Source organism: Hippocampus zosterae, chromosome 6 (genome assembly GCF_025434085.1).
Source record: "Hippocampus zosterae strain Florida chromosome 6, ASM2543408v3, whole genome shotgun sequence".
NCBI lineage: Eukaryota > Metazoa > Chordata > Actinopteri > Syngnathiformes > Syngnathidae > Hippocampus > Hippocampus zosterae.
Genome location: NC_067456.1, coordinates 20,426,887 through 20,453,971, shown reverse-complemented (window position 1 = coordinate 20,453,971; position 27,085 = coordinate 20,426,887). Strand labels below are relative to the sequence as shown.

The following is a 27,085-nucleotide window of genomic DNA, read 5'->3' as shown; positions in this document are numbered from 1 at the left end:
TAACAATAAACTATTTTGAACCCATTCATAATGTGTTTCTGAAGAAGACATCACTTTCTACACAAATACATTCCGTCTGTAAACAGAACCATGCATGTTAATGGCGAACATTGAGTTAGGTGACCCTTTGCCCCAGCCATGCTTTTCAGGGGCTTCCATTGTATGTAACTTGACAGGGATGACGTGCATCACCTGTTATCGCAGCTTAATAAGGCCCTTAGACGAAGATGCTTTAAAAATAACATGATACTCCACAGTTGGAGATCACCATGCACGCAGTCCGTTTGGCACAAGAGCCCGATACGCTGACTGTCATCAGCAGATTAGAAAAAGATACCGTGAAACCTCACTCAAGACATTACGTGGAACATGAAGCATAAGAAAAACGAGGACCTGAACGTTGTCCAGCAAGTACTTTAAAATGATAGATGATAGGTGTAGATTTCAGTGTGGATGGGTGTTTCTCTCTATGAGCTACGACTAATGATGAGTCTAAGGTGTATATCAGCCCTTGTCCAATGTCAGCTGGGATAGCCTGGATGGATAAATGAAAACAATACATTGGGTTTTGATCATTTTAACTGCAAAACCATTATTCCAGTTGCTCATTACAAAAGTTCAAATATATCATTGATATATTATTCTTGGACATTGTGTGTAATATTTATTAAAATGTATAAAATGGGGGGAATAAACATGACCTTGCCAAAACATTCAGTAAAAAAAAAAAACGACATAGTGTAACATACAATCTCTATATCTTGAAAAACATTAGTTCAACAAACAAGAATAACACGTGAATTGGATACACAGACAACAGTTATCTCCAAAATTGGTGAGAAACACAGTCCAAGGTCAGGTTATTCTTGCTAAAAATAGTTGACCATGGCCACCGGTACTCCACTTTGTGTGCTGTTATCGCTGGACACTTGGATCGAAAGTACATTAAAGGATAAGCATGTGTCAAAAAGTCTGGTGGGTCACACAGAGTTTAAACACTGAAAACCTCAAAATGATGTCATAAAACGGATCGCTGTGCTCCTCATGTAAGAAAACTCATAATGCATTTTCATAAAGCAATTAAAATAAATAATGGCACAATGGGGTTGAAAAATAAGTAAGTCTCCATGCACCGAAATCATGTTAGCCCTCACAGCACCAACCTATCCTCTCCTCCTTCTTGGATGACCTGACCGACAGATGCCTCATTCTGCACTCTTATGAAGCACTGTCTCTTGCATTCCATCAGCTGCTCCAAGTCTTGCCACATCTTCATCTGTTCCATGTTAGCACTGTGGCTCTCCCTCACCAGCTTCTGTTTCTCACGTAACTTCTGTAGTCGATGTGGAAAAAGAATAAAATGGCATATTCATCTTTTCAAACATCTCACCTCATGTATCAATAGAACATCATTTTACCAAGAAATTGGTACCCGAGTAAATGGCTCACCTTGCCAAGTAGCTCCTGCTCTGCAATGTTCTTCATGTACACTTCCCTACAAACAAGGGCACATTTCACATACAGGCCATAACAAATTCAAGAGAACTCACCCACTGTTTTCAGTACGGTTTCTCATATATCCTTAATCCATATTTTGGTTCCATCATGTGTGGCAAGACATTTCTGATGCCTCTTTATGTGGAACGAAATAACGATGGAGGTAGCAGCTCAACTGACTGTGATGTAAGAGGGGCTTCCAGAGGGTATAAAAGGTTATTCATCTTGCAAGCAGCTGGTTGGCCTGACTCAATGGGCTTACCTGATGGCTTTTTTCCTCTCCTGGACATCAGAGGACACGTAGGCCTTCATCTCCTCAGCCGCCCGCTGTATTTGCATCTCAATGACCTGTGCAAGTCAGAGATGGGAGGCTCATGTTTACAGGCGGGACGTAGTTGAAGGGATGAGTAGGCACACACTTCATGAATCTGTCCCCTCTGACACCCTCACACAGCCATTAAAACAATGGGATACATTTTTAACATGTTACAACATAGTTTTCTGAGCAAGCCTCAAAGGCGTCATAAATGTTGCACAGCCGTCTGGTCATGTTTAGTATACTTGCAAAAAAAATAATCAGCAAACTAGTTTGCAAAAGCTAAAAAAAGTGCATACATTTTCCCAAAAGAGCAATTTAAGTTGATTAAAATTGTTGCATGTTGATAATGTAATCAATTTTGACAAATTTAGATGAAACTAACCAATTTCCATCCTTCAACACACCTTATTCAACTGATCAGCTCATCAGCAAGCTATGTAAGAGTTTGATGATGCTCCTGATCATTTGAATCTGGTGTGTGGCTGGGGGGAAACATCTAAAACATGCATGTTTTAGACGCAGAATAGTGGCCCTCGAGGACCGGAGTTTGATACCTGCGATGAAGAGATACAGTAATGTGAAGTGATTCGGCCAATTATTGACCGAAAACCACCTACAGATATTATTGGACAAAAGCCCTATCCAGCCTTGTGTGGAAAAAGCACTTGCCCCCTCAGCCTATTACAGTGGTTGGGCCACTCTCTGCAGCAACAATTGAAATCACAACCAGCAAAGAGTCTTTCATTTCGAAAGACTTTCATTTCAAAATGCAAATCCTCTTGTCTGATCAAGGTGTCAAATTCACACCCAAAGAGTAAGCCCTGCCAGTTTGTCTTTAGCCACAGGTGCATCTGGGCAACTGGCAGGTAAACAATCTCTTGGGTAAAAGCATCTGTGGATAAATATAAAGTGTGGCAAGGTTGACTTTCTGGACCTGGACCTGGACCCCTCTGTCAGACAGGAGTAGTTGTCTTTTGGCCCTTAATATTTCAGTGGAGAAATTATTGGTCCACTCTTCCTTGCAGAATTGCTTTCAATCAGCAAAACGGGAGGACGGGAGGATTTTGAAGTATGGACTGACTTTTTTTCAAGTCTTTATGGATTTTTGGCAGAACTCTTTTTTTTGTTGCAGTTTTAGTGCTGAGTTGTTTTTAGATGTTGTCCTGACTTTCATTGTTGGATGAGCCGGTGCGGTGCTAGTGGAGAAATTTCTGTAAGTCAGCCACTCGTGAGAGTACCCACTCAATACAATACAATACAATACAATACAATACAATACAATACAATACAATACAATACATGCTGATTTATATAGCGCTTTCACAACAGTGGCAGCTGTAACAAATTCAATGAGTGGATAACCACTTCCCAAAGCTTTAGGAATCGCTTTTTAACCCTTTCCAGATTGATAGAGATCAATGGCAATTTCTCGTTTCTCTGTTCTGGAATTTCTTTGAATCTTGGCACTTTCGTTGAAGCTTGTTGTGATGTTTTGGTCAACTTCATTTTGTCAGGCAGGTTCTCTTCATGTTACTTCTTGATTAAACAGGTCTAGTGGAAATCTGGCCTGGGCGTGGCAAGAACTGAACTGAACTTTCTTGAAATTTTGATTCATCGCAGTAATTCACAATTTAACGGGGGGGGGGGGGGTGCTTTTTTCACACAGGGCCAGGTAGCTTTGAATTATTTTTCCTTTAAAAAAATCACAATTTAAAAACAGCTGTGTACTTTTACCTGGGTTATCCTTTTCTGATATTTGCATTTGTTTGATAATCTTAAACAATAATGTAGGGAAAATGACCTTTTCCCTGCACCCTATGTTCAAAGGTAAAAACTATAATGCGTGAGGCTAGTACTGCTGACTTTTTTTTCCATTTGTGGGGAAACAAGACTGTGAATTATCACTGAAGCTATGGATAATACAGCAGTACTGTATTGTTACCTACAGTATGTTTGCTTTGATACCAACAGCAAACCCACTCCTCGGAATCTGCTCAAAATTTGGGTTTACGGCTTTGCAGAGGTGTCAAATTCAAGTCCAGAAAGTAAAAATCATGCCACAGTTTGTCTCGAGCCACAGGTACCTCCACGCAAATGGCAAGTAAACGACATCCAACTGCTGATTTAGCAGAAGCACCTCTGGCTATAGCCAAATTGTGGCAAGGTTTTTTTCTTTCTGGACCTGGATTTGACACCTGTGCAGTTTTACACAATTTTTTTTCATGCTACAATATAAAGAACACAAGTGCTTTGTTCATATGACCTATCTATAAAAAGGAATCAAAGTTGTGAGTACATATGTTTTAAAATGCATAGTAACTAAATGGACTTTTTGATGTTCACATTTTCTTGTTCTTATTATATTTCAACACATTAAATATTCACAATGAGGGATATGAGCACATCGATGATGGTGTAGTGGTGCATTGGCCTGAATTTGGTGCAGGCAGTGGGTTCCCACTCAATGACCACGTGTCTGTCCCTATGTGCCCTGTGACTAACTAGTGACCAATCCAGGGCGTAGTCTGCCCTTCCCCAGTAGTCCGCTACAACATTGGTGTCAAAATTAAGGCCCGGGGGCAAGATCTGGCCCATCACATCATTTTATGTGGCCCGCAAAAGCACATCAAACATGTCAACTTCCATAATGCTTGCTAAAATCTGTATCAAAATCTCAAATTTTCATGTGTAATAAATGAGATATTGTAAGCGTTACCAAACCCATCATTACGGTAACTTCAACAATAATTGAATAAACTGTTATTCTTGACTTTTTTTATATGGTTTCGCAGTCATAACAGCCCTCCATGGGAAACAGTCTCTACAAGGTGGCCCGCGACAAAAATGAGTTTGACACCCGTGCGTTAGGATAAGCTTCAACTCAGCTGCTACCCTGAAAAGGTAATGTGGTATGGAAAAAGGATGGACGGATAAAAACACGCGTTTACATTAAAGCTCAGAACACATTTTTTTGGACAGACTATGTACTACTACTATGATTCGCATTTTTGACGTATATTTATTCTAAACTTTATATTTGGGAATGATTAATCCTACTCGTGTTTTATGGTTTTGGCAGGCTTGAGAGGACTTCCAAATACTTGAGCGGCACTCATAAGTGCAGGAATGACTAGATTAGTGTTTGATTCAAAACAGGTCAGAAAATAAGCCAAAAATGTGGCTCAGTTTTCCTAAACCCGAGCCGATGTCCATGAATGTCCTCTTTTGCCGAAAACACAATTATAATTTGTCATTCACAGGGGTCTGATGAAATTGAACAGTATAGACAGCTGAGATGCTGAAATTAGATGATTTGGACTTTTAAAAATAACACGAAAAATGAAGAACAATGTTATCCTGAAGTTTTGTGTTCATTATTGCCATCGGACATTTAATTATGCACCGTATGCCTGCTTATGCTTTTCCGTCATAATGTTTTAAGTCAACCGCTGCTTGACAGTTTGGTTATTTAGTTCTTTTGGCAACTATGGAGTGGAGCAGTTTAATGCAAAAAAATCATAATTTGCTGATAACAGCCGGTTTACTGTGAACCACTTCGCTATGCCTTTGCCAAGTGGGGTCACTAAGAGGGGCAGACGTCGTAGAAAAAGGCATCAAATGTCCTGCGGCAAGAGTTGTTCATGTGTACATTTGCTATTTGACTCGGTTTCAGCCTTATGTGGCTGCCTGCTCCTTATTCTTGCCTCAGACTTGCAGTTGATGGAATGATATCTGTTTTCCTCCTGTGCCGTCTCCTCTCTCAATGCTTTCACCTCCTGTGAAGAACCGAAACATTATTTGCAATACTCTGTAAGACAAATCGGGAATTTCACTTAAATAGAAAGTAAAATATTGATTAAACAATTACAAACTATTTTGTAGTATATCACATCCAGCAAAGAAACACGAGTGTGATGTCTGAACAAAGAAAAAACTAAAATGCCTCTTCTTTTACGTATAGTAGAACAGAAACTATACCTGTTCCAATCTAGATCTGTTGCTCTCCAGACCAGCAGCGCAACTTTCGTACTGGGATTTCTTTTCTTCATACTCCTGATTTAACACCTGGTATGATATTGGAGGAGGTGGTCAATATTGCACCCACAAAAGAAAGATCGCTTTTCTGTACCAACTCATAGCGAGACACCAATTTCAACACCGTGCAGTAATAGCAACACTCAAAACACAGAGTCACTTTGAGCAATTTAACCAACAAAGGCCTCTTACAAAGTCTATTTTTGGCCATCGGTTGCAGCGTTTCATGGGTGAACCTTAGCCACTGAAGAGGAAGATGGAACACATGTAGGAAAATTTAATCCTCCGCCTTTAGCGCAGCAATGTGGGGGGCATTCCCATCAAGCATTTTATTTCTGGAGCATGTAAATGATTGTTAAAATACTCTGTCGTGATAATAGACGATACACAAGTCCAACAGAAATCAGTTGTACATTAATAATATCAGTTATTTGATTTCAAATTTTGAATGCATTTATGCTGTATTGTACCTAATTTACGGTACCTATAAGTCAAGTTGCATGCAATATTTTTCATTTTTAAAGAGATTCTACAATCGTGTTTTTTTTTTGTTTTGAAAAGGTCTCAATCAAAACACAAATGAAGAATTATATCATACAGTTACATTATAAACGGTTATGCTCACCTGACACTGCTGCCTCAGTGACCTCAGCTCTTTGATAATGGGAGCAAGAGCTGACTTCTTCTCCACTATCACTGAATTCAACTGCTTCACCTTATGAAAACAGACAGTCACAATGACAATTGTTTCCCCTCCTCTTTTAATACATTTTATAGATAGTAAATAAATAGCTGATAGGCTCCAGCATGGCCACGACCCCGATAAGGATAGCGGTTTGGATAATGGATGGATATTATTTACAATTACAGTCAAACCGTGGTCAAAAGCAAAGAGTAATTTTTGTAAATGCTATATTTACATGTATGCACAATGCAAACATGAATATCATAGAAAAATGTGGTAGTAAACTTAAAGGAAACATTCCACCAGAAATGCGTGAAGCTTTTATCTTTTACATTTATATACGAGTGGATTTTTTTTTCCATATTAGAAATATCATTTGTCTAACTTAATTTAAATATCAAGAGACACACCTGGCTTTTGAGACTCTTGTTACGCTGAACATGCAATTACAATATGATGAATCAAAAATAAAATGGCAACCTTTCAACAAATGGATCACTGATTTGGCCTGATTCAACTGATTAAGACATGCGATCTATGCGTCATCAATAAACTCAACATTTTCAGCAGGCAGACACACACACACACACACTCCACAGATGTATTATGTAGTATTAATTAACATAGATCAACATCTTTCATCATCAATACATTAGAATTATAAAAACTGACGATGATCGACTAATGTTACCATTTCAGACATGTCATCGAGAGTGCGGCCCTTCTTTTCATCTAGCTCGCTTTTGATGGCTGACACTCTCTCTAATTCCTCCTGAGTATTGCTGTAGCCAGAGATACCCTTCTCAGCTTCCACAGTTTGCTTCAAAAACACAAGGGAGAGAAATGTGCCAAGTTAATAACAAAACAAGGGAGCAAAAGCAGAAACTGCAGAATTTACTATTGTGCTAAGTATCTTAACTATGAAATGGCATGCTTTTCTTTATTCCATTATTATTCAGAATCAATTTTACCTGAGAATAAGCGTTGAGGGCAGCAGAAAAAACACATGGATAGTGCACAGACCTCATGGATTTAAATATAACATTCAACCTCGATAAAATGAATGGAGAAGTCATTTTTTCCCAGACGTGGTCCTTGTTGGGGGTGAAAAAAATGCCCCTGAAGGTCACAAGTGTCAAACTCAAGACCTGCCACATCACAGATTGTATGTGGCCTGCAAAAGCAAATCATGTGAACCCCATTTCACGACCGCTGCTAAAATATACCAACATTTTAAATTGGCCAAGCCTTGGTGGAGGTCTGCTTTCTAATGAATGAAATTACACATTTTCCATTGTTTTTCCTTTAGTCATCTCCTGCATTTTGCAAATGTTAGTCGATATGTGCACAGTTTAACATGGGTTTAAAAAGTAATTGTACAGGAGGCATGAAAACATCAACGTCAACCGAGGTAATAAATGGATCTCTGAAATACCTGCCCGCTGATCAAATGTGAAATTAAATAAGAGTAAAACCTCTGTTCTCATGATTAATGCGTCACAAAAAGAGTGACTAAGACCAAATTGTACAAAAACGGAAACAATATTTTTCCAAACATTTTTTTGCACACAAAATATCCTGACAGCTCATGTCCCATATTTGAAACAGGGTTTTGGTCACCATGGAAAATTTGGGACAGCACTGAAAGTAAAATGAAGTTTGATCTGATGGAATAAGAAGCGTTGGTGGAAGAGGGAAACAAACATGACTAAATCGATGTGTCCTATAATTTTCAGGAAGCAGTGACTACATAAAAGGCCTGCTTTCTTTTGATTTAACTCGCTGAATGCGTGGTGGCAATTGGATGTGCTGGTATGTGCCTATGTTGCGCAACATTGCGTCGAAAACTCGGCACAGTCTTCTCTAAAAACGACGCCGGGAGAGGCGAACACCAATTGTCATATGCTGAGATGACACAGGCACCCAGAAACACGGAGTGGAAAGTTAGTAGATCAGCGTCCACATCCGCTTGCATGCCCCCATTTTTGCACATGCAAATCTGAAGCAAATCAGGCCCAACGTCGCCTTTAAGGAGAGAAACGTGTCCTTTTGTAGGAGAGCTACGAACTCGTCACATACAAAAGGATGAGAATGAAAACTGTCTGCATAACAACTGCCCCTGAGAGATGCAGAAAGAGCAGGGGAAGCAGATGCAGCTGTCAAAAATAGCCGCTCTGCATGGCTTCTTTCAGACAGCCTATCAACAAGTCAGGCGCTAGGACCACAAAGAGGTGTGAAGCAATTTCCAGGAAGCTTCCAGCACGCCCGTGTTAACGTGGCCAGTGTGAATGGGGAGATCAAATGCAAACGGAGCAGCCAATGTGAAGCACAGGGGGTACAGTTTGGTGTTGAATGCCTTGCTCATGGGCAATTGGGCTATTGTGGCAAGGGAAAGAGCAGTTCCTGCACTGGTCCATTCACATTTTCCCCAATGCCTTTCCCCTTAGGCTGCGTGCCAAACTGGCTACTAATTAGAAGCAAAATAGGCTGTCAGAGGACAACAGTGATTGACGTTCATGTGCAATGCTATGCGAGAAATTATGGAAGTCGTGAAAACATGTCGCTTGGGTTTTCCTTCTCCTCGAGAGATCATTTGTAGTTACCAGTTTCTCTTGGACAGCCTCATGCCTTTGCTTGAGAATCTCCTCCGTCCGTTGTAGAACTCCATACTCGGCCTTCAGCTCTGCGATTTCTTGACGTTTCTTCTTGTATACTGTACCCTTGCTTCGCAGTTTCACCACCAAACGTTTCAGCTATGTGAGAACAAAAGACAATTTCGGGTCAACGTTGGGGTCACACTGTGTTTTGATTTTGTTTGATACATTGTACATCAACAAAATATTTTTCTGTGAATCAATCTTTTTGTTGGAAATTATTCAAGAAAGTCTCAAAATTGGTTACAAAGTTTTGAAATATATTCAAAAGTTCATTTTCATTCAAGTTGTATTTTTCTCCATTATCCCCGTGCCCGATTTGATCACACAAATCTTGACTACAGGTACACAAAATCGTCGTAGAATTCTAAAGGATCTTGCCAACTTCTCGCGTAACATTTGTGTTTCAGTGCCTCGATAAAGGTCAGGAGAAGAAAGGCTTTCAAAAACAGCAGACGCGGGGGCGGGGCTCGTTCCCTGATCTGGCATGGTCACTCGATCTGTTCAGCCAAGCTACGTCCAGCAAATAGCTCCATCTGGCAGAATCCCCCCTGCAAGTGGATGTGGATCTGGGCCCCACCCTGAGTGTCGGTCTGTCTGCCTACTGGGACACAGTGAGGCTCCTCCACAATGAAGAGCAGCTATAAATGAACAAGGACACGGGAGAACAGTCCCAGAAAACACGGAATGTGCTTCATGTCCTTTGGGGACCCGAGAAGCTTCACGTAAGAGAGTGGGTGGAGGGACGGTTCAAAGAGTATATTCTGTGTGTATTTTAGGACATCAAGGGCAGTCGTGGCTGACAGAGGACTTAACAGAGCAGAATCATACTCCATAGTGTTTGTTCTTAACAGTATGTTCCCGAAAGGAATCCCGTTACCAAACAAGCAGCTCACCCATAACACACATGCTCACTCTAAAATAAGGTATACAAACGTACAGAAGTACATATATGAGCCACGAAGCAGCAACACAGAGAGCAGGACATGTTCCAAACACAAAATGCTGATCACCTCATAGCTACACCACTATATTTAAGCAGTGTGATGTGCTCAGTTGATAAACTTGACAGGTTATCGTCTATCCAGCGCTGACCAGATGCAGTCGCCTCGCTACAGTTGATGGGTGGCAGGTGTTGACGCAACCAGCAGAATGGAAAAATACCGCTGATAAAGTGATCATCTCCACTGTGGCCGGTGGGCCCAACTATGGAGGAGGCTGCTAAGCAGCGCTGGGCACAACTGTCCAGCGGACCAAAGGGAAAGGGCCCTCTTTGTTACTACAACTGATTGCTTATCAACACTTTAGACATAAAAGGAAGAAGGTTACAAAGGACTCGTGCATACTTGAAAATGAGGACACTAGCCAATTAGTGCATGTTTATGTTTTCCCCCGATGCTGTGCATGCGTAACTGAATTTTTCCTCTCTGGGAGTAAAATAAATGATAATAATAATAGAATATTACGTAGTTCCTTTTGTCACACAGACATTTTCTCCACTGGATTGTTCAACTCATTGCTTTCTGAGACCAATAGAGGATAAATCTACGGGGAGTCATTTACGGTGACATTGTCAGAAGCAAAAGACAGGAGCCGTTTTCCTCCTAATTCAAAGCATCTGATTTGTTCCAATATGAGTGATAAAATGTGTCCGAAAATGCAAAAATGCATACGTAGTTGAGGGCAAGGTGAGGTGTCTGTGAACTGATGCCTGATGCTATGTTTAAATGTTTGTGAAGCGCATTTAATCACAGAAAATAATAACATAAAAATGATCTTCTTCTGCCACAGTAGCAGGTTGGAGAGGTCAAGAATCACACGAGTGTAATGTGTACATTCAAAGAGTACTGACAGCATCTTCTCAGCCAGTACTGCAGGCAAGGATTTGTGGGTGATTGACCCACAGTCACAAAATGAAAATTCTATTTTCTTGGAGCCCCAGTTTGTCACGGACCCCGAGAACAGCCTTCACTTTTCTTCTCCTTACTACTCTCCTGCTTACAGCACACAGAGAAGATCAGGAAATAGTCGTTGCAATTTTAGACTCATCAAACAGGCAGTAACATTGTCCGCTACATTTTGGCTGCAGCACCGTTTTCATCTGTCGGTAGCTCTCTGGTAATAAACAACGTTAAAAATAGAGTTGATAGATCTGTCAAAGCTGTCACGGAGTAAAACCCCGTTATCTCGGGCTCAATAAAAGCCAGTTCCCTTAACCAAGGTACCGCTGTGATTGGGGTCCACTTGCCAACCACGGTACCAAGATGGGTGGGTGGGTGTGGTGTGTGTGGAGGGGTGGGGGGGATGGGCGAAATGCTGAGAACAATTGGGCTTTACATTGTGGCTGTGTCAAATTATGCCGTACCTTCCTTTCAGTAAGCTTACAGAATGAATAGACAAAAGACAGAGATTCCGTCCTCAGATTTTAGTTTCCCTGTCCATAATCCAGGAGTACTCAACAAGAGGACATCCCGGCGTGTTTGGAAGTCACTTGTCGTGCGCTTAAATGAGGACAAATTTTATAGGCTTCCAAGTCTATTTAAAGTGTTCAGTTGATTTAAGTGAGTCGCATAAAAGATTTAGGGAAAAGGCGACTTCTCGGCATTTTGGTCAGTCCAAGTTTCTTGTGCTGGGTCTTCTCAGTTAGATTCTATTAATAGATCTTTATGGGAACGTAGGATGAGTACCGTTAAGACAGTGAGGTATCCATGTTTGGATTGGACCAGAAATAGCATTTGGTGTTTTCTGTGGTCGAATATACACAAGTACATTAAAATGAGTGACGTTATCAGAATAGTTTATCTTGGCCACTGCTTATGCAAGCAACTCTTCTCAGGTTTGTCCATTAAAAAGTCCCACAACATTAGAATTATTATTCACATTTCTAAGTAAATGAGTGGACTAATTTGTGGCTGCTGGATAGACATGCAGAAGTGTACCTCGTCACCCCGGACGATCTCTTCCCCGTTGGAGGCCAGTGCCTGGCTGGCCCTATGTTTCAGCTCTCGCTCTGCAGCTGCTAACTCCTCCCTCGCTTCCTGCAGCTCTTCGGCTTTTGCTTCCTTCTTACGGATGATAATGGAGGCCTGCCAGAGTCAGATAACAATGGACATCAAAGCAAGTGTGCAGCTTTTGAGGGAGTCTTTAAAACAAGAGAAATGACATTTGGTCATCGTTAAATGGTTCAGGGATTTTCTCTGAACCAGATTTTTTTTTAATGTAAGCTAAAATGCTTTGGAGAAATTGGTTTCACACTTTTAAACAAGTCATTCATGACTGTGCCCCAGTGCATAAACTGAAGCCCTTTGGATATGCTTGGCGTGGAGGAACTTGAGATCGCAACCTTCAACAGAGGTTGTGAGCCAGGTCCTGTAGTTCAAGTGCGTGACAAAAATCGGACCTCACAAATGTTAGTCTACATGCAAGGGGTAAAAACCAAACAAACCTCATATGCTTATTCCATACTGTGCATATTAAATGAAAGGAAACATGCAGTACTTGGCATTCATTATATGGGCAAAGACCAACTAGAAAGGAACGGGGCTGATCCTGGAAGGTTTTGGGCTACACTGAAGTTAAACTGCACGTTTAAATGAATGTACAACCCTAAAACATGAAGACTGCAGCTTCAAAACTGGCATTCACATATTTGGCGTTACACACAGCCAATTCTGAAAAGACGTTTAAAAACGTCTTTGGGAGTGAATGAGTTAAGAGTCTAGCCAACCAGAATCAGTACAATCATAATACAAAAAAGTCAAAAGATACCAGAAAGCAAATCAAATCACAAACCAATCACCTGCTGCCTGTACAGGGTGAGTTTGTCATCTATAGGGTCGCTTCTCATCATCTTCTTCTCAATTAGCTGATTTATCTGACAGTCAACCTCTTTAATCTGCAAAAAACAAAAAGTAACTTCAAAAATAAATTATGCAAAGGTAAGAGAATACAGACTTCGCAATGGCATCCTGCGCTTGACCTTTTGACCCAGCTCGAGGAGATCACCGTGACCCATGGCGGGCTCGGATGCCACTTTCTGAAGGTACTGAACCGTACCCCTGAGCACCTCCAACTCTTTGGGGAGTTTCTCAGAGACCATGTACGAGTTGATCTTGATCTCCTCTTCGAGCCTTTTCATTAAGTCTGGGGAAGACATTGATGAATACATTTGGAAAATGATTGCATTTCAAAAAGAAAATGTCTAAAATTGACAAGTAGCGACTCCTTTGGCACCGCACTCGCACAACAAATATTGAGATGATTAGAAGAAACATAAGACATTTCGACACCAGATCGTCTTAATAGCAAATATATGAAGCAGAGAGCAAAACTTACTATCTGGACTGGCATCAGCTGCGGCCTGTCGCATGTCTTTTAACTGTTGCTGCAACCTCTGCAGTCTCTGCTCTGCCTGAAACAGCTAAACACAAGTGGCTGATTATTAGTACCGGCGAATGACGAAATTACACAAGCAAACTCTTCTACAAAGTTTGTTATAAAGTACCCTTCATGTGTGATTTAAATAATGTGTGCTCCAGGTTCAAGCACAAACAAATGAAGTAAACCCCTTTAAATTGGTTTTGGCCACACCTCTTGATATGAGTGTGAAAGGAGTCACAATCACAATTAGTATAAGCATGGGTCGCATCTTACAGTGGTTATGTTAAAACGAAGGCTGCTTGATTATAAAATCAAACAAATTGACGCTGTGGACAGAATTCCGATATGTTTCACTGGCTTGTATCCTGTGCTTCAGTACAGTACATCCAGGCTAGATCTTATGCTTCAGTACATCCCCTTGCCTTCGAATATAGGACATTAATATGAATACAGTACAGGCATTTGGGCTACTTGTTGAATCAATGCTACTCATAGGAAGATACCAATCCCTCCATGTCAATATGTTATTTTAAAGTGAGTGCCTGTGACATGATTTTAATGAAGCAGTTTTGAAACCATACTAAGAAAAAGAAAAAAAAACATTTTAGGAAAGTTTACGTAAGGCTACATGCTGCTCTAGACTTTATATCAAAAATATTGACAACATGCCTGCCCAACTCTACTGTTTAAAATTTACCTCTTGTGCATAATAGTCAACTCTATGTTTGATGCCCTCTCTATGTCTCCTTTAGTCATTTTAGACTCATTATTCACAAACATTCTAGTTGTAGGATTATATGTACCCTTCAGACCACCCATTGGCCACAAAATGTACCACACCTATCTATCCATTTTCGAATCCGTTTATCCTCACAAGGGTCGCGGGGCGTGCTGGAGCCTATCACAGCAGTCTTCGGGCAGCTGACACCCCGAACTGGTTGCCAGCTAATTGCAGGGCACACATAGACGAACAACCATCTGCGCTCACAGTCAAACTGTGGGACAATTTAGAGTCTTGCATGTTTTTGGAATGAGGGAGGAAACCGGAGTATCGGGAGAAAACCCACGCAGGCATGGGGAGAACATGCAAACTGCACACGCAAGAAGGCTGAAATCAAACCCTGCACCTCTGCACTGTGAGGTGGATGTACTAACCAGAAGACACTGTGCCGCTATTAACCACAGTGACAGCTTAAAAAAAAATTAAAAATCGGCCTTTCCAAAGTTTTGACACTTGATTTAACATGAACACACTTCTGAAACTTTAACATTACATTTTATATTGTGTTTGAGTTTGCGCACTTACAAAATTTCACCATAATATCGAGGAGCATATGATAATTGAATAATTTTGTTTCAAGACAAAAAGAAAAAAGCTTGAAATGCTGTTTCATTGGACTGTGACAACTCGTATCAAACAACATAAGGGGCAACGTATTGTAATCACCAACCTCTTCTCTCAGGATGTAGTGCAGTAGTACATCACTGCAACCTACAACCACGATACAATAAACATTCCATGTATGTTTTTGTTTGGAAATGAAGACCTCTCTGACAGCATTCTTTTTGTAAATATGTTTTTCTGTTACAACAAAAATGAAGTGTGACGTGAGTGTTCGCTGTTGTGATGCAATTACATTTATTTTGTACAAATTACACGAAAAATAAAGCAAATGCAGAAGATCACTCCATTAATTGATGCATGATTTAAAGGTGACAAATCGATGATGAAAACAGCATTGAGAAAGTATTACTTGGTTCTTTTGTTCTTGCTTCTGGTGTGCCAAATGCTCTTCTCTCTTCTTCTCAATTCTCAGTTGTCTGGCCTGCTCCAGCATCTGTTGATGGTTGGACACTGCCTCCACCTAGTGGAGGGACAAGTTCACACGGTTATGATTGTGCATGAAATCCGAGGAGGATCGCGCCTTCCATATATAACCGTGCAACGTAGACGGAGTCAGTTTTCACCTTTTGGAACGACTTGGGTGTCTGATCAACAGCCCATTACTTTGCTGGCTTGTCAAAACAACTTAACAAGCTGTCACATCCACCTTAAGTCGACTAAAGAAGCTGCTAATATACAACAAGGGTTGTGTTTTCATTCCTCTGTGAATCCTAAAACCCTTGGAGCATTACAAGAACAAAACGCCACGAGGAGGGAGTTGACTCACCCTCTTCTTCAACCTTTCCACACGTTTAATCAGTGGACCTTTCTCCTCCTCCATTGCACTAATGTCCTGTTGCAAAACAACACAAATAATGTTTTTCAACGAAGATAGTGTTATTTTCATAAAGCTAAAACCTGATTTATTTCACAAATAGCTGATATTGAAAATAAGGTTATAAAAACATTCTATTCACAGATTAAACTTGATTAAAAAAAATATATATATATATATTTACCCTTCTGATTTCTGAAGTGGAAAACCCAGATGTCCTGAGCTGCTCACATTCCTTATGATTGGTCTTAAATCCTTCCACCAGCTCTTCATACTAGAAAGGTACATGTAATGTATGCATTAGCTCATTTGTTCTTGATTGAATCACTGACCTCATACATAAGTGAAGTGAGCTTTATCCATCCATCCACTCATTTTCAACATCGCTTATACTAAACAGATCGCAGATGTTGCTGGAGTAGAGCCTATCCCACCTGACTTTGGGCGGAAGGGAGACTACACCCTGAACAGGGTGTCAGTCTCTGGACACATGTAGAACCAAACAACCATTCACACCCACATCCAAATCATCACTGAGTGGGAAGCGATTCCATGCTGCCCGCTCACAAGTCAGTCGAGTGTACTAATACACCTTCGGCGACTCTGAAGTGAGTTAAGTGTATGAAAACCTGGTGATATGTGTCATTGATGACGTCATCCGCCAGGAACTCTGCAGGAACATCAATTTTAACAAGAAAACGAGCCAAGTAAGCTCGTTTCTTTAGCTCTGGGACCCTCTGCAGAAGCCAGTGCAGGATGGGATGGACAGCGGGTTTGCTCCCAACCACAAGACCTTGCCTGAAGCTGCTCCTGAGGTGAAACACTGAGTCAGAAAATTCCTCACACAGACACAAAAGTGCTTCAATATCAGTTGTTTGATTTCACCGTAAACAACAACCTACAGCTCAGACTGGTTGCCAGGTGGTTTGTATTTCAGCATTCCAAGAAGAGCACACATTCTCTTCGCAGTTTGTTCAGGCATTTCCTCGCGAATATCAATAGCTTGCTGAAAACAAGATTGATTTATTAATTGCAAACTGGCAGAGCATGACAAAAGCTTTCGCAGTCGAACATCAAGTTGGCTAACAAACGGTGTTGTGGCTTACCTTTGGGTCTACTTCAGCTAAAACGTCATTTAGAATCTGAAGCAGCTGCATCGATTCAAGGGAGTCAAACGTGATTAGATTGAAGTTTTTCTTAAACGGATCTTTGTTCAGTTGTTCAACAATAAATTTGAGTTGCTCGCTCATTTTTCCTAGATTCTTGGGTGGTTTATATAATCACTCGAAATCTCCCCACGATTTATGGCTCAGAATTGGGCTAACCTGGGCTAGCATATAACGTCAGCCCGTCCGTCCGCCTCGAAAGACTAATGGTGCATTTAAAGATCGTAAATGCGTGGGAACTTATAACTTTATGCTTCCTCAGCTACCTTAGCTGAATGAATTCATCCCTTTTGTCCTGACTGACCTCTTTCATGAATAACACCATCCGTTAAAAGTACACTGTCCTTTCTTTAGAACGTGTTTCTGCATTCCAAAACACGGGCTCCTCATCTGTTCCTCTAACACATTAATAAACTCGTTAAAATTAGCATAAAACATAACAAGTGCTATGGAAATTATATACCTCTACAGTATAGAAAATGGCACATGCTGTACAGTATTCACAAAATCAGATACGCAAGCGAATAGGCGCTTGTGACCTTTTCCAAATCGTGGTTTCAAATAATCCCGATTTTCAAATGAAACAAGAATGCATCACTATCTATTCGCGTCGGTGCGGTTACCGTGGTTACCTGAAACGAGTTCCGGGTCGATGGCCAACCGGATATAAGCTTCAAAATAATAAATACAACAAAAAAAGAAAAACAACAACTCTCAATTCATAACAAACATACATTCCGTACATATAATATAGAACAGCTAACTAACATTTCTGCTTATGTTAGCCTCGTCGAACGGTAGTCCTTGAACAGGGTCCGTCTGAACTTTTGAACCGTCAGGTGGCGATGTTGAAGATTTTTTTTCCCCCTACAAACCATCTTTACAATGGCTTCACAGTGACCTTTGAAGTACCAAGCGTAATCCGGGTATAATAGTGGCGTTGTTTCCAAATCACTTGAAAAGCATTGGGGGGAGTTTATGGAAGAGAACGGTTTGGTGAAAAGTTGTCGATACTGTATTGTACTTTTTTCACCTCGATTGGTAAGAGCGCAACTGCAAAACATTTCTCGTGTGGTGCTTTCTTGTTCTCTCAACAGTGTTCTTTGTTAAGAAAAGTAAGTTAAGTAAGTATTGTCGACGTTTTGAGTTAGATGTGTGATTGTGTACACGGACCAGTAATCACACATTGATGCCCCGCCTCTTCTGCTGGAGCTGCTCTTCGACAACGAGCCAAAACACCAGCGTATTCCGAGTCATTCTGGCAGCAAACACAGAGGATAGAGGATCTCTGGAGAGTGAAAATTTAAAAGAAAGAGCACAAGATCAACTATAAATTTCTTGGACTTTCCGTTAAGGAGTAAAGAAACTGGACCTTTGATTTTTTTTTTGTTTGTTTGTTTCTGTGTGCATGAGTGTAAGTAAAAACTGAGATTGATCAGGAAGTGGACCCTCACATCACCCCTTCTTTCCACAGCACCATGGACATTCTCGGACACAAGAAGTTAATTTCACCGAATTATTTGCAAGGATTTCTGTTTGTATTTTTTTGTGAGTGATATTTGGATAGAAAAACAATGGTTGAACCAGTTGGCTTTGTGGAGGCTTGGAGAGCCCAATTTCCTAATACTAATCCGCCATGCATGAAGCTGCACTCTATGGGAGATATTGAAGAGGAGCTGGACAAATGCAAGACATCCATCAAACACTTGGAAAAGGAAGTAAACAAAGAACGCTTTAGGATGATCTACCTACAGACCCTTCTTGCCAAAGAAAGGAAGTCATATGATGGCCAGCGATGGGGGTTTAAAAGGATTTCTCAGGCAAGTGATGGAACTTTTCTCAGTGGTCCAGACAGCCAGATATCTCATAATGAGCAAGTATCAGTAGTGCAGCCACAGGCAGCACCTGGCAAGACAGAAAAGTGGACATCACATTCAGAGGGTGAGGTTGAGGCTGCCAAAGAGAAGGGCGGGGAGGCACCTGTCAGCCATGAGTCTGACATTTCCGAATTCCCAGTGGGACCGGGTTCAGTTGCAGCTCTGAGATCCAACTTCGAGCGCATCAGGAGAGCCAACTCAAACACAGCTGCAGAAGGCAGAGGGTTGTCAGTGACGGGAGGACCAGACAAGCCCTTCTATGTGAACATGGAGTACCATTACGAGCGAGGACTGGTCAAAGTTAACAACAAGGCGGTGTCAGACAAGATCAGCACGCTTGGCTGTCAGGCCATGCAGATGGAACGCAAGAGGTCTCTTTATTCCGTCCCAGAAAAACTATCAGCCGCCTCAGGAGACATAAACAAGTGTGTTCAGCGAGGCCGATCCGCTGAGGGGAACTGCAGTCATAATGGGTCATATGACCAACCGGAGGTCACCCATCACTTCCTGAAAGACGGTGCAATCCATTCTACAGAAGGAAAACCCGAGACACAGCCAGCTGAGTGTCAACCATACACCAGCGTGTATGTCGGGGGAATGATGACTGAGGGGGACACGCGAGTGATCCACATTAGAGACCATAGCATAGAGGAGAACACGCATCAAACATGGCCTCGGCGCTCCTGTTCTCCTGGCAGCTTTGATGATGATGGAGGAGGTGGGGAATACACCCCAGACTGCAGCTCCAATGAAAACTTGACATCCAGCGAAGAGGACTTCTCCTCGGGCCAGTCCAGTCATGTTTCCCCCAGTCCCACAACCTATCAGATGTTCATGGACAAAAGTCGCTCTCCTTCCCAGCAGTCGTTTGAGAGCAGCAGCCCACCCGTACCCATCTCCCAAACGCATCTGAAGCAGCAGGTGGAGGTTACTGAGCAGGTCAGAGTACATAAAGCAGGCCAACCTTGGCCCAGTGATGGGGAGTCCACCACATCCAGCAGGACTTCCCATGACAACAGTGTTCAAGGCGATCTGGGTAAGTTCACTAGGCATACTCTCTCTCTCTCTCTCTCTCTCTCTCTCTCTCTCTCTCTCTCTCTCTCTCTCTCTCTCTCTCTCTCTCTCTCTCTCTCTCTCTCTCTCTCTCTCTCTCTCTCTCTCTCTCTCTCTCTCTCTCTCTCTCTCTTTTACAACAACTAGAAAATGTTTATATTTCATATTTGTGATCAACCTTTTACTGGGAAACATATTTGGTTACTTAAATGGGCATTCAATATGGACCAGTTTATACTTGCCCATTTGACAGTAGGCCCATGTGATTTCTCTAAGACATGAGAGCAACTAATATCATGAGTTACATGTTGGTTCATGACGAGGTATATAAAATGTGCATTTTTTTTCATGTTACTTTTTGTTTTGTTTTTCCTTTCATGTGTTGCTCTGGTATTAATTTACTTAATTTGATTTTTTTTGGATTGAAACTTTCTCCCAAAACTCTGCAATATGACTTAAGTCAATTGGTCTGTCTATTCATTTCTTTGATGATACTTATAGATCATTATACTTATATTGTAGAATTTTTCATTTATTAATATTGCCAATAATGAGATTTTTTTCTGACAAAAATACATTTTAATTAGGAATGCACGGATAAGTCACTTGGGATCTGTATCACCGCTGATTTCCCTAATTTTGGAAAAATCAGCCATTGTCCTCTTCTGCTCTGAGATGACTAATAGGCTTTACATTTTTATTTGAGAGAACTCCATGTGCAGTTCAAACTACCCATTTTTAAAGATCGGGAATCAGTGCTCAGCTAGAAAATTGGTGCACCCTTAGTTTTAAAATATTTTTTCCCCTTCGCTTCAAGATAAAACAAATGATATTGACCTATTTAAACAACATTAGCTTTCAGTTTTTTTCCCTTCAAAGATTTGCTGTATTTCTCTTCATACCAAACAAACTTTCAAAAAAGCTTTTACTTGAGCATAAACTTGCATCAATTTACTTTGTACAAAGAAATGCATTTTTCTCTTGACAGATAATGTGGAAATAAGTGTTCCTTTTATCAAAACATGGATGTAAACACAATCCTTTGTAAGGTTTTATTCATTAATTCATTGGCAAAAATTTTGAAATTGGTAAAAATAGTTTTTAGAGTCTTTGAATGTAATTATTTTTGGATTATGTTGTAATGTGTTAATGTTTAAAAAAAAAAGCTGACCGATGAATCGCTAAGGCCCTAGCACTTTCCATAGGTCAAAAATTTCAAATATGCTCATAAATCACTGGTTTAGCAAGATATAAATGGGCACCATGTTTTTGGCAATGTTAATCATGATTGACTCTGTGACTTCCTTGCACCGGGCTCCTTTTTTGTCATACACAAAACATTGTGAAAATGAATATGGTTATTGTCCTTTTTTTTTGGAAGCAGAAATTGAAGTCTTTAGATGTTTTTTTTCTTCAAAATTTTCATCAGAGGGGTCAGAAATGTTGCAAAATATTGAACTACAGAACTGCAAAAAAATGAATTAGTAAACAATCAACTCAAAAAACTCAATAAAATCAATTACTCACCAAGTCCTAAGTAGTCAAAATCTGAAAAATCCCCATTTTGTGTTTTTAATAATAATAATAATAATAATAATAACAATAATACATTTTATTTATAAGCGCATTTTAAAACACTCAAGGACACTTTACAACCAAATCAAGAACAATAAAACCACAGAGAATTTTCTTTATTTTGTTTTTGAACATTCAGTACACAAAAGGGCACAGACAAGAGAAAAATTCCACATCACGTTTGGTGATACCAGTAAATCTCTGTATATTATCATTTAACCAACTGATTAAGGTGAATTCATTTTCATATCCCAATATCCTGAATAATAGATGCAGCAACTAAACCTTGCCCTGGGGCCCTGTAGGTAGTGTGTGTGTGTGTGTGTGTGCGTGTGTGTGTGTGTGTGTGTGTGCGTGTGTGTGCGTGCACGTGTGTGTGAGTTGGACAGAGCTACTGGTGAGAATGTGAAGAAAAAGTTTTAAAGAGTACATCTCAAAGTTGCACGAGTGAACAATATGTTCTCACAGTATGACCTTGCACGAGAATAAGTTACCATAAATTGCTGTCTAAAATGCACCTGCAATCTCTTGAATGAAATGATAGTGGCCTACATGTTTTCTGGCCAGGATTATAAAGCCGTTTAATTTTAACACATGATGCTGTTAACCTGCAGAGGAGGGAAATATAATGAGATGACTGATGTAACCTACAAAAGCGAAACTAGGTTAAATGAAATGCACATTCTTCACACAATAATGAGCATTAAGACACATTCTCTCCAAAGCCTGGGAATGAATTTTAATTCTAATCCATCTTTAATCATCTTTTTCTAAACACAACACTAGAGTGGGAAATTATTTTTACTCGATGAACTTGTAAAAATAAAAAGGTGCTTTCATTGACATGCGGGATTGATCACTGATGGGGATTAAGGGATTTTATTTGTATTTTGTTTTTTTAGCTGACCTCCACGCTTTTTTGCCATCTTCTGTTTGTGGCCCACTGAGTGCTAGAATGCACTCACAGAAAGACTACGACAGAGGCAGCTCCTGCCCCCAGGCTTCCCAGTCACTCCGTCCTTGTCCAGTCTGGGTGTTTTTGTGTCAGCACGCATCAGTGTTGTTGTCCTTAGTGCCGAGCAATTAACCTAAAGGGTTTTGTCGAGCGTGATAAATTAAGGGAGTCTCTTTTGTCATGGGAGGTGGGGAGAGAAAAGCCTTGACTCCTCATTAAAAAAAAAAGACGATTGAATGGCTTAAAATATGTCACGCGGCTTCCAATCGAAATGCTGGCCATCAGGGCTGCCTGTTGTTATTCGTGAACACAAGAGTAGAATCTGTCATTGTGGGCAAGTATTGACATGGTGACTGTGTAACAATGTTAAGTGGGAAAAGGAAAGTGGTTTTGGCCAACTTGGAATTTCATGGGCAGGAGTCAGGAGATAGTGGAGGACTTGTATTGTTGTGGTTTTGTAATTCCCCATGTATCAGAGTCCAAGCAAAACATTCTGCAAAGCGAGATTGGGATGCAGGAAATTGTTTGCCTCTGCCTCTTAAAAATCATCCAATGCGGCGGGTTGGATTAGGCAGATGCACAGAATGTGTTGTTATATAAGGTGATTCTTTCCAAAGCTCTTTGACACAAAGCATGTGACAAACAAGCAGATCGTGCGTGATATAATCGGCATGAAGCGTATATCGCACGCCTCTGCAATGTACAATCTATTCTTTCTGGTTCTGTCTCTCATCATTCTCATTTGTCAGTCGGTGTTTTAAACATAACTTTGTACAAAGATAACAATGAATTTCATGATGGCACCCCAATTTCAATGACTGCAGTACTTTGAAATGATTAGTAATAAATTAAATTAACACAGAATTGCACATTGAGCCAATTTAGGATGAGCCTAGTTGAGTTTTGGTCTCACCTAGTCCGCCCCCAAGCTCTGCGTGGCCCTTGAAAAGTTGTTCATCCAAAATAAAATGTAAAATGACCTTAGTGCTTTCATTTTGAAAGTCGTGGTCTTTTTCCTTGAACCGCAACTCTGGCTTGAGGGAGTAATGTGAGGGTTGCTTTGTCTGTTTGTGTAGGCTTCACTTGTGTGGGTGGAACAAGCAACCACGAGCAAGAGCGGTGTGTTTGAAAGCAGTGTCTTGTGTCCTCATGTAAGCTACATTCTTACTTTTTGCACCGGTGAGGAAAGAGAGACATTTTTTCAGGATTGATGATTTGGGAGTCCCATCTATTTTCGGCTATTATGAGTTAGCAGTTTATACTCAAAATGTCAGGATATTTTAAGGTCACCTAAGTTGAAAATTTTGATTTCTTGGCTGTGTTTTCTCATTATTTTCTGTTTCGACTGCAATAATGCCATAGTGTGTGGCATACGGTTGTCTGGGAGAAGCTATACATCGGGTCCCCAAATTACGGCCCGCGGGCCGGATACGGCCCGTCAGCACATTTGGCCCGGCCCTCTAACCCTCCTGTTGTCCTCGGGTCAAAATGACCCGCCACTGTGTTAAAAACGCGCCCAAAAAACCCTAACTGCAAACAGTGGTGTCTCCAAGTCTACTGGGACCTACAAAAGGATGATAAGGAAGGAACACAAGAACGTTAAGAGACTGCTCATATGTGTCAGAGAGATTCTGCTCTGACAACTGAGTTGAACTTTTATCTGTTAAGATTGTGCATGGCACAACAGCAAGTTCATGTTCCATGTCTTTTTTTCTATGAAGAACCCAGAGAGAGTTATTTAGTTATTATTTATTTCCTGTTTTTTTCTGTGAGGAACTCAGAGTTAATTAGTTATTATTTATTTCATTAATAGTGTTATTATTTGTTTCCTGACTTTTTTTCTGTCAAGAACCTGGAAAGGGTTATTTGGTTATGTGTGGCTTTCTCGAAAACAATACATTTTTTAAGCTCCCCGACGATCGTCACACTTTTTCTGTTTCAAACCGACACCGGCCCCCCATCAGAGAAGGGAAAAGTTATGTGGCCCTTACAGGAAAAAGTTTGGGGACCCCTGCTATACATGCACATTTTATTGGTAAGAATGTAATTTTTTATTTTTCTGATGAAGTACAGTACATCTCACACTGAGTGCTACACAACAATTTGTAGGCATCATGTTGTCAGAATTATGAACAATGACATGAAAGCAAAAACCATCAGAAATAAAAATGCTGCAAAATGTAAACCTAACATCTGTAAGTCACAACTTACAATAATGAGATTGTATACTTTGAATGGTCAACGCAAACAACGAAGTTTGTTCTTTGAGAGGCTCTCATTACTACATCCAACGATCCGAGCACAAAACATGCACTTATTACTGTGTTTTTAGTCCAAAAAAAATGTTGTCAGTAACAATGGCAAAGTAAGATGGCTGCCGTCTGGCTTGAACGGCGAGGAGCCTATTGATAGTCCGTTCATGTTTAAATCCATGTGGTGAGCAAGTCAACTGTATTTGATGTGGCAGAGCCCCCGTAATTTTCACACTACTAAATGTAGTTTTTAAATCTGATGTTACGTGTGGACTCCCACATTCAGTATATTTCAATATTTGTCATCACAGTAACAGTTTGACTCTCATACAATCGTTATTTAAAAAAAACATGCTTTGTCTAGAGTTTTAATACATTACATCTTAGATTTTCCTGAAGGCATCATCTGTCTGTGCCCCGCCCCCCTCCACCCTCACACCTGGAAAACAGTCGTTTACAGCCATGACCTCAGTAAGTAGCATATTTACTTTTCTAAATGTGTAGCCTGTAGGTCTTGGCTGCCCCGATGGCATCACTTTATAATTGGCATTTTAAAAAAGGGCCTACCTTCTTGGGTTTTCTAAGTGTGTTCTGCTGCACTGAAACAATATTTTTTCTAACATTTTTTTTCACTGATTTTGTGGAAATGTGGTTGAAAGTTCCAATGGACCTTTGAGTGTTTTATTTGTCCTAAAACAACTTCCAGATGCTTTTGCACAACCAAAGCAATTCTTGTGACTTGCAACTTGACCATTATGTGTAAAATCAGTGGAGTTCCTCTGCTTAATGCACATTATTGTGTTTGACACTTACTGTTGAAAATCTTCACTCTACTGGCACTGTGGATATTGCCCTTGTCCAGAGCAGACTAAATGCTGACATAAAGGCACAGCTGTTTCATGTGAGCCTTGTGTAATGAATTACCAGAGGTCTGGATTCACTTTCCGTGTTGCAATAACATTTGTGCGCACGTTGCTGGATTAAGATTTGGGCACGAAGTTGGTTGAGGCACATTTCCAATAAACTGGCCTTTGTTGTGGTTAGGGATTTGCAGAGAGAAGTCGGAAAGCTTTGGTGTTCTTAATTGTCTTAAAAGAATTGTGGCTAAAATGCATTTCACCCTGAGAGGAAAAAAAGCACAACCCCCCGCCCCCCCCCCAACAATGCTCCCTTGATCTCACAGAAGCTTTGTAACCTTTTAGTTTAGCATGGTGTAAGTGTTAAGTAAAGCCTAATAAAACCTTACTGTCAAGGATTATTTGTGCATACATGTACATTTTCTGCACCATGCAAAATGCTTCTTATTAGTCAATCAGGGATGAGTTAACTATTGTAATCTGTCACAAATTAGCTGCGTTCCTGTGTAATCTTGACACCACACTCTGGTTTTTTTTTTCTTTTTTTAAAAATATTTTTGTTGTCTCCTCATTTCTGATTATCTGGTGCAATTATGAAGCTCAGATAAAGACAGCATTTCTGATTAGCTATGAGCCCTTTAAGGAGGTCAGCTCTCCAGTGGGTCTAATTTGCCATAATTAGTCATCATCATAACTCTTAACTCATTCAGTACCAGCCAATTCTGGACCAAGTATGAAAAGACGTTTAAAAACGTCTTTGGGAGTGAATGAATTAAATGCTGGTGGCTAAAGCTTCATGGAAATCAGCGTTAAGAAGAGCCTAAGTGTGTGGACTTTGTCAGCGTTGAAGTGAAATAGTGGCAGGTTGCGGGTCAATCCTCATCATGGGAATGCTGAGGGACAAGCACTCCCATTCATGCTATGAAGTATGTTGAAATAAACCAAGGAGCTTTTTTAAGCTTGTATCTCACTGTGCGGCAAATGCTTGCAAATGTAATGCATTTTGGGATTTGTCAGGATTCATAAAACCTTTTTGCGAAGGGTTTCGCTTGTCGCAAATGTTTTTTGTTGTAGTTTTTGAACATATACAGTATGTTAGTATTGCTCTGCCGCCAACATTTTGGTACCGTTGAACTACACTGACGTGAGTTGAGGAGTTATTTTCAATTACACATCAATAGTGCTTTGCTGCCATCCATGGCTCTACACCGGTGCTAGCCGGACCAAAATCTGTGTAGCCCCAGTTACGTCCCCCAGCAATTTATTTATTTATTTCGGTTTAAACCAATTAAAAAGTTCACCAGCAGCAATTCTGTTCCAATACAATTCCTGGTCCCGTGTTTGCAGCTGTAACCCGTGTGTGTTTGTTTGGCAAGGAGCGGCGTTTAGTCAGACTTAGTACGCATTCAAACGTATTTGCAAACTCATTCGGACGTATTTGCAAAGTACCTTTGAACATTTTGAAAAACAAAGTAAGGCAAATGCTGCAGACCTTGCAATTTCCCCCCCATGAAAAAAAAATGCATAATGGAAATTATGCACTACAGACATAATAATAAAA

The 27,085-nt window shown here is 40.6% G+C and overlaps 2 protein-coding genes across 4 annotated transcripts in view; one reads left to right on the top strand and one right to left on the bottom strand.

Annotated features, from left to right (window-relative positions):
* LOC127602212 (sarcoplasmic/endoplasmic reticulum calcium ATPase 2-like) overlaps positions 1-17,434 on the bottom strand; it is a 43,352-nt gene extending 25,918 nt beyond the window's left edge. Inside the window, exons 1-18 of one of the 3 annotated variants that reach the window (XM_052068210.1) lie at positions 16,896-17,413; positions 16,692-16,795; positions 16,419-16,599; positions 15,974-16,063; positions 15,742-15,807; positions 15,325-15,435; positions 13,526-13,610; positions 13,170-13,333; positions 12,990-13,085; positions 12,130-12,276; positions 9,140-9,289; positions 7,228-7,356; positions 6,477-6,566; positions 5,795-5,881; positions 5,521-5,592; positions 1,760-1,845; positions 1,450-1,495; positions 562-1,333 (exon numbers count right to left, since the gene is read on the bottom strand). In XM_052068210.1, the coding sequence (XP_051924170.1) occupies positions 1,151-1,333; positions 1,450-1,495; positions 1,760-1,845; positions 5,521-5,592; positions 5,795-5,881; positions 6,477-6,566; positions 7,228-7,356; positions 9,140-9,289; positions 12,130-12,276; positions 12,990-13,085; positions 13,170-13,333; positions 13,526-13,610; positions 15,325-15,435; positions 15,742-15,807; positions 15,974-16,063; positions 16,419-16,599; positions 16,692-16,795; positions 16,896-17,039 (2,031 nt within the window). In that variant the 5' untranslated portion in view covers positions 17,040-17,413 and the 3' untranslated portion in view covers positions 562-1,150. Of the gene's footprint in view, positions 1-561; positions 1,334-1,449; positions 1,694-1,759; positions 1,846-5,520; positions 5,593-5,794; positions 5,882-6,476; positions 6,567-7,227; positions 7,357-9,139; positions 9,290-12,129; positions 12,277-12,989; positions 13,086-13,169; positions 13,334-13,525; positions 13,611-15,324; positions 15,436-15,741; positions 15,808-15,973; positions 16,064-16,418; positions 16,600-16,691; positions 16,796-16,895 lie in introns of those variants that run through there. The other 2 variants (XR_007962720.1, XM_052068208.1) reach the window with 2 other exon arrangements.
* Positions 17,435-17,836: 402 nt separating this feature from the next.
* Positions 17,837-27,085, top strand: part of si:dkey-91m11.5 (PH_BCR_vertebrate and RhoGAP_Bcr domain-containing protein) — a 42,099-nt gene continuing 32,850 nt past the window's right edge. Inside the window, exon 1 of the mRNA XM_052068190.1 lies at positions 17,837-19,868. Within this exon, the coding sequence (XP_051924150.1) occupies positions 18,530-19,868 (1,339 nt within the window). The 5' untranslated portion in view covers positions 17,837-18,529. The remainder of the gene's footprint in view (positions 19,869-27,085) is intronic.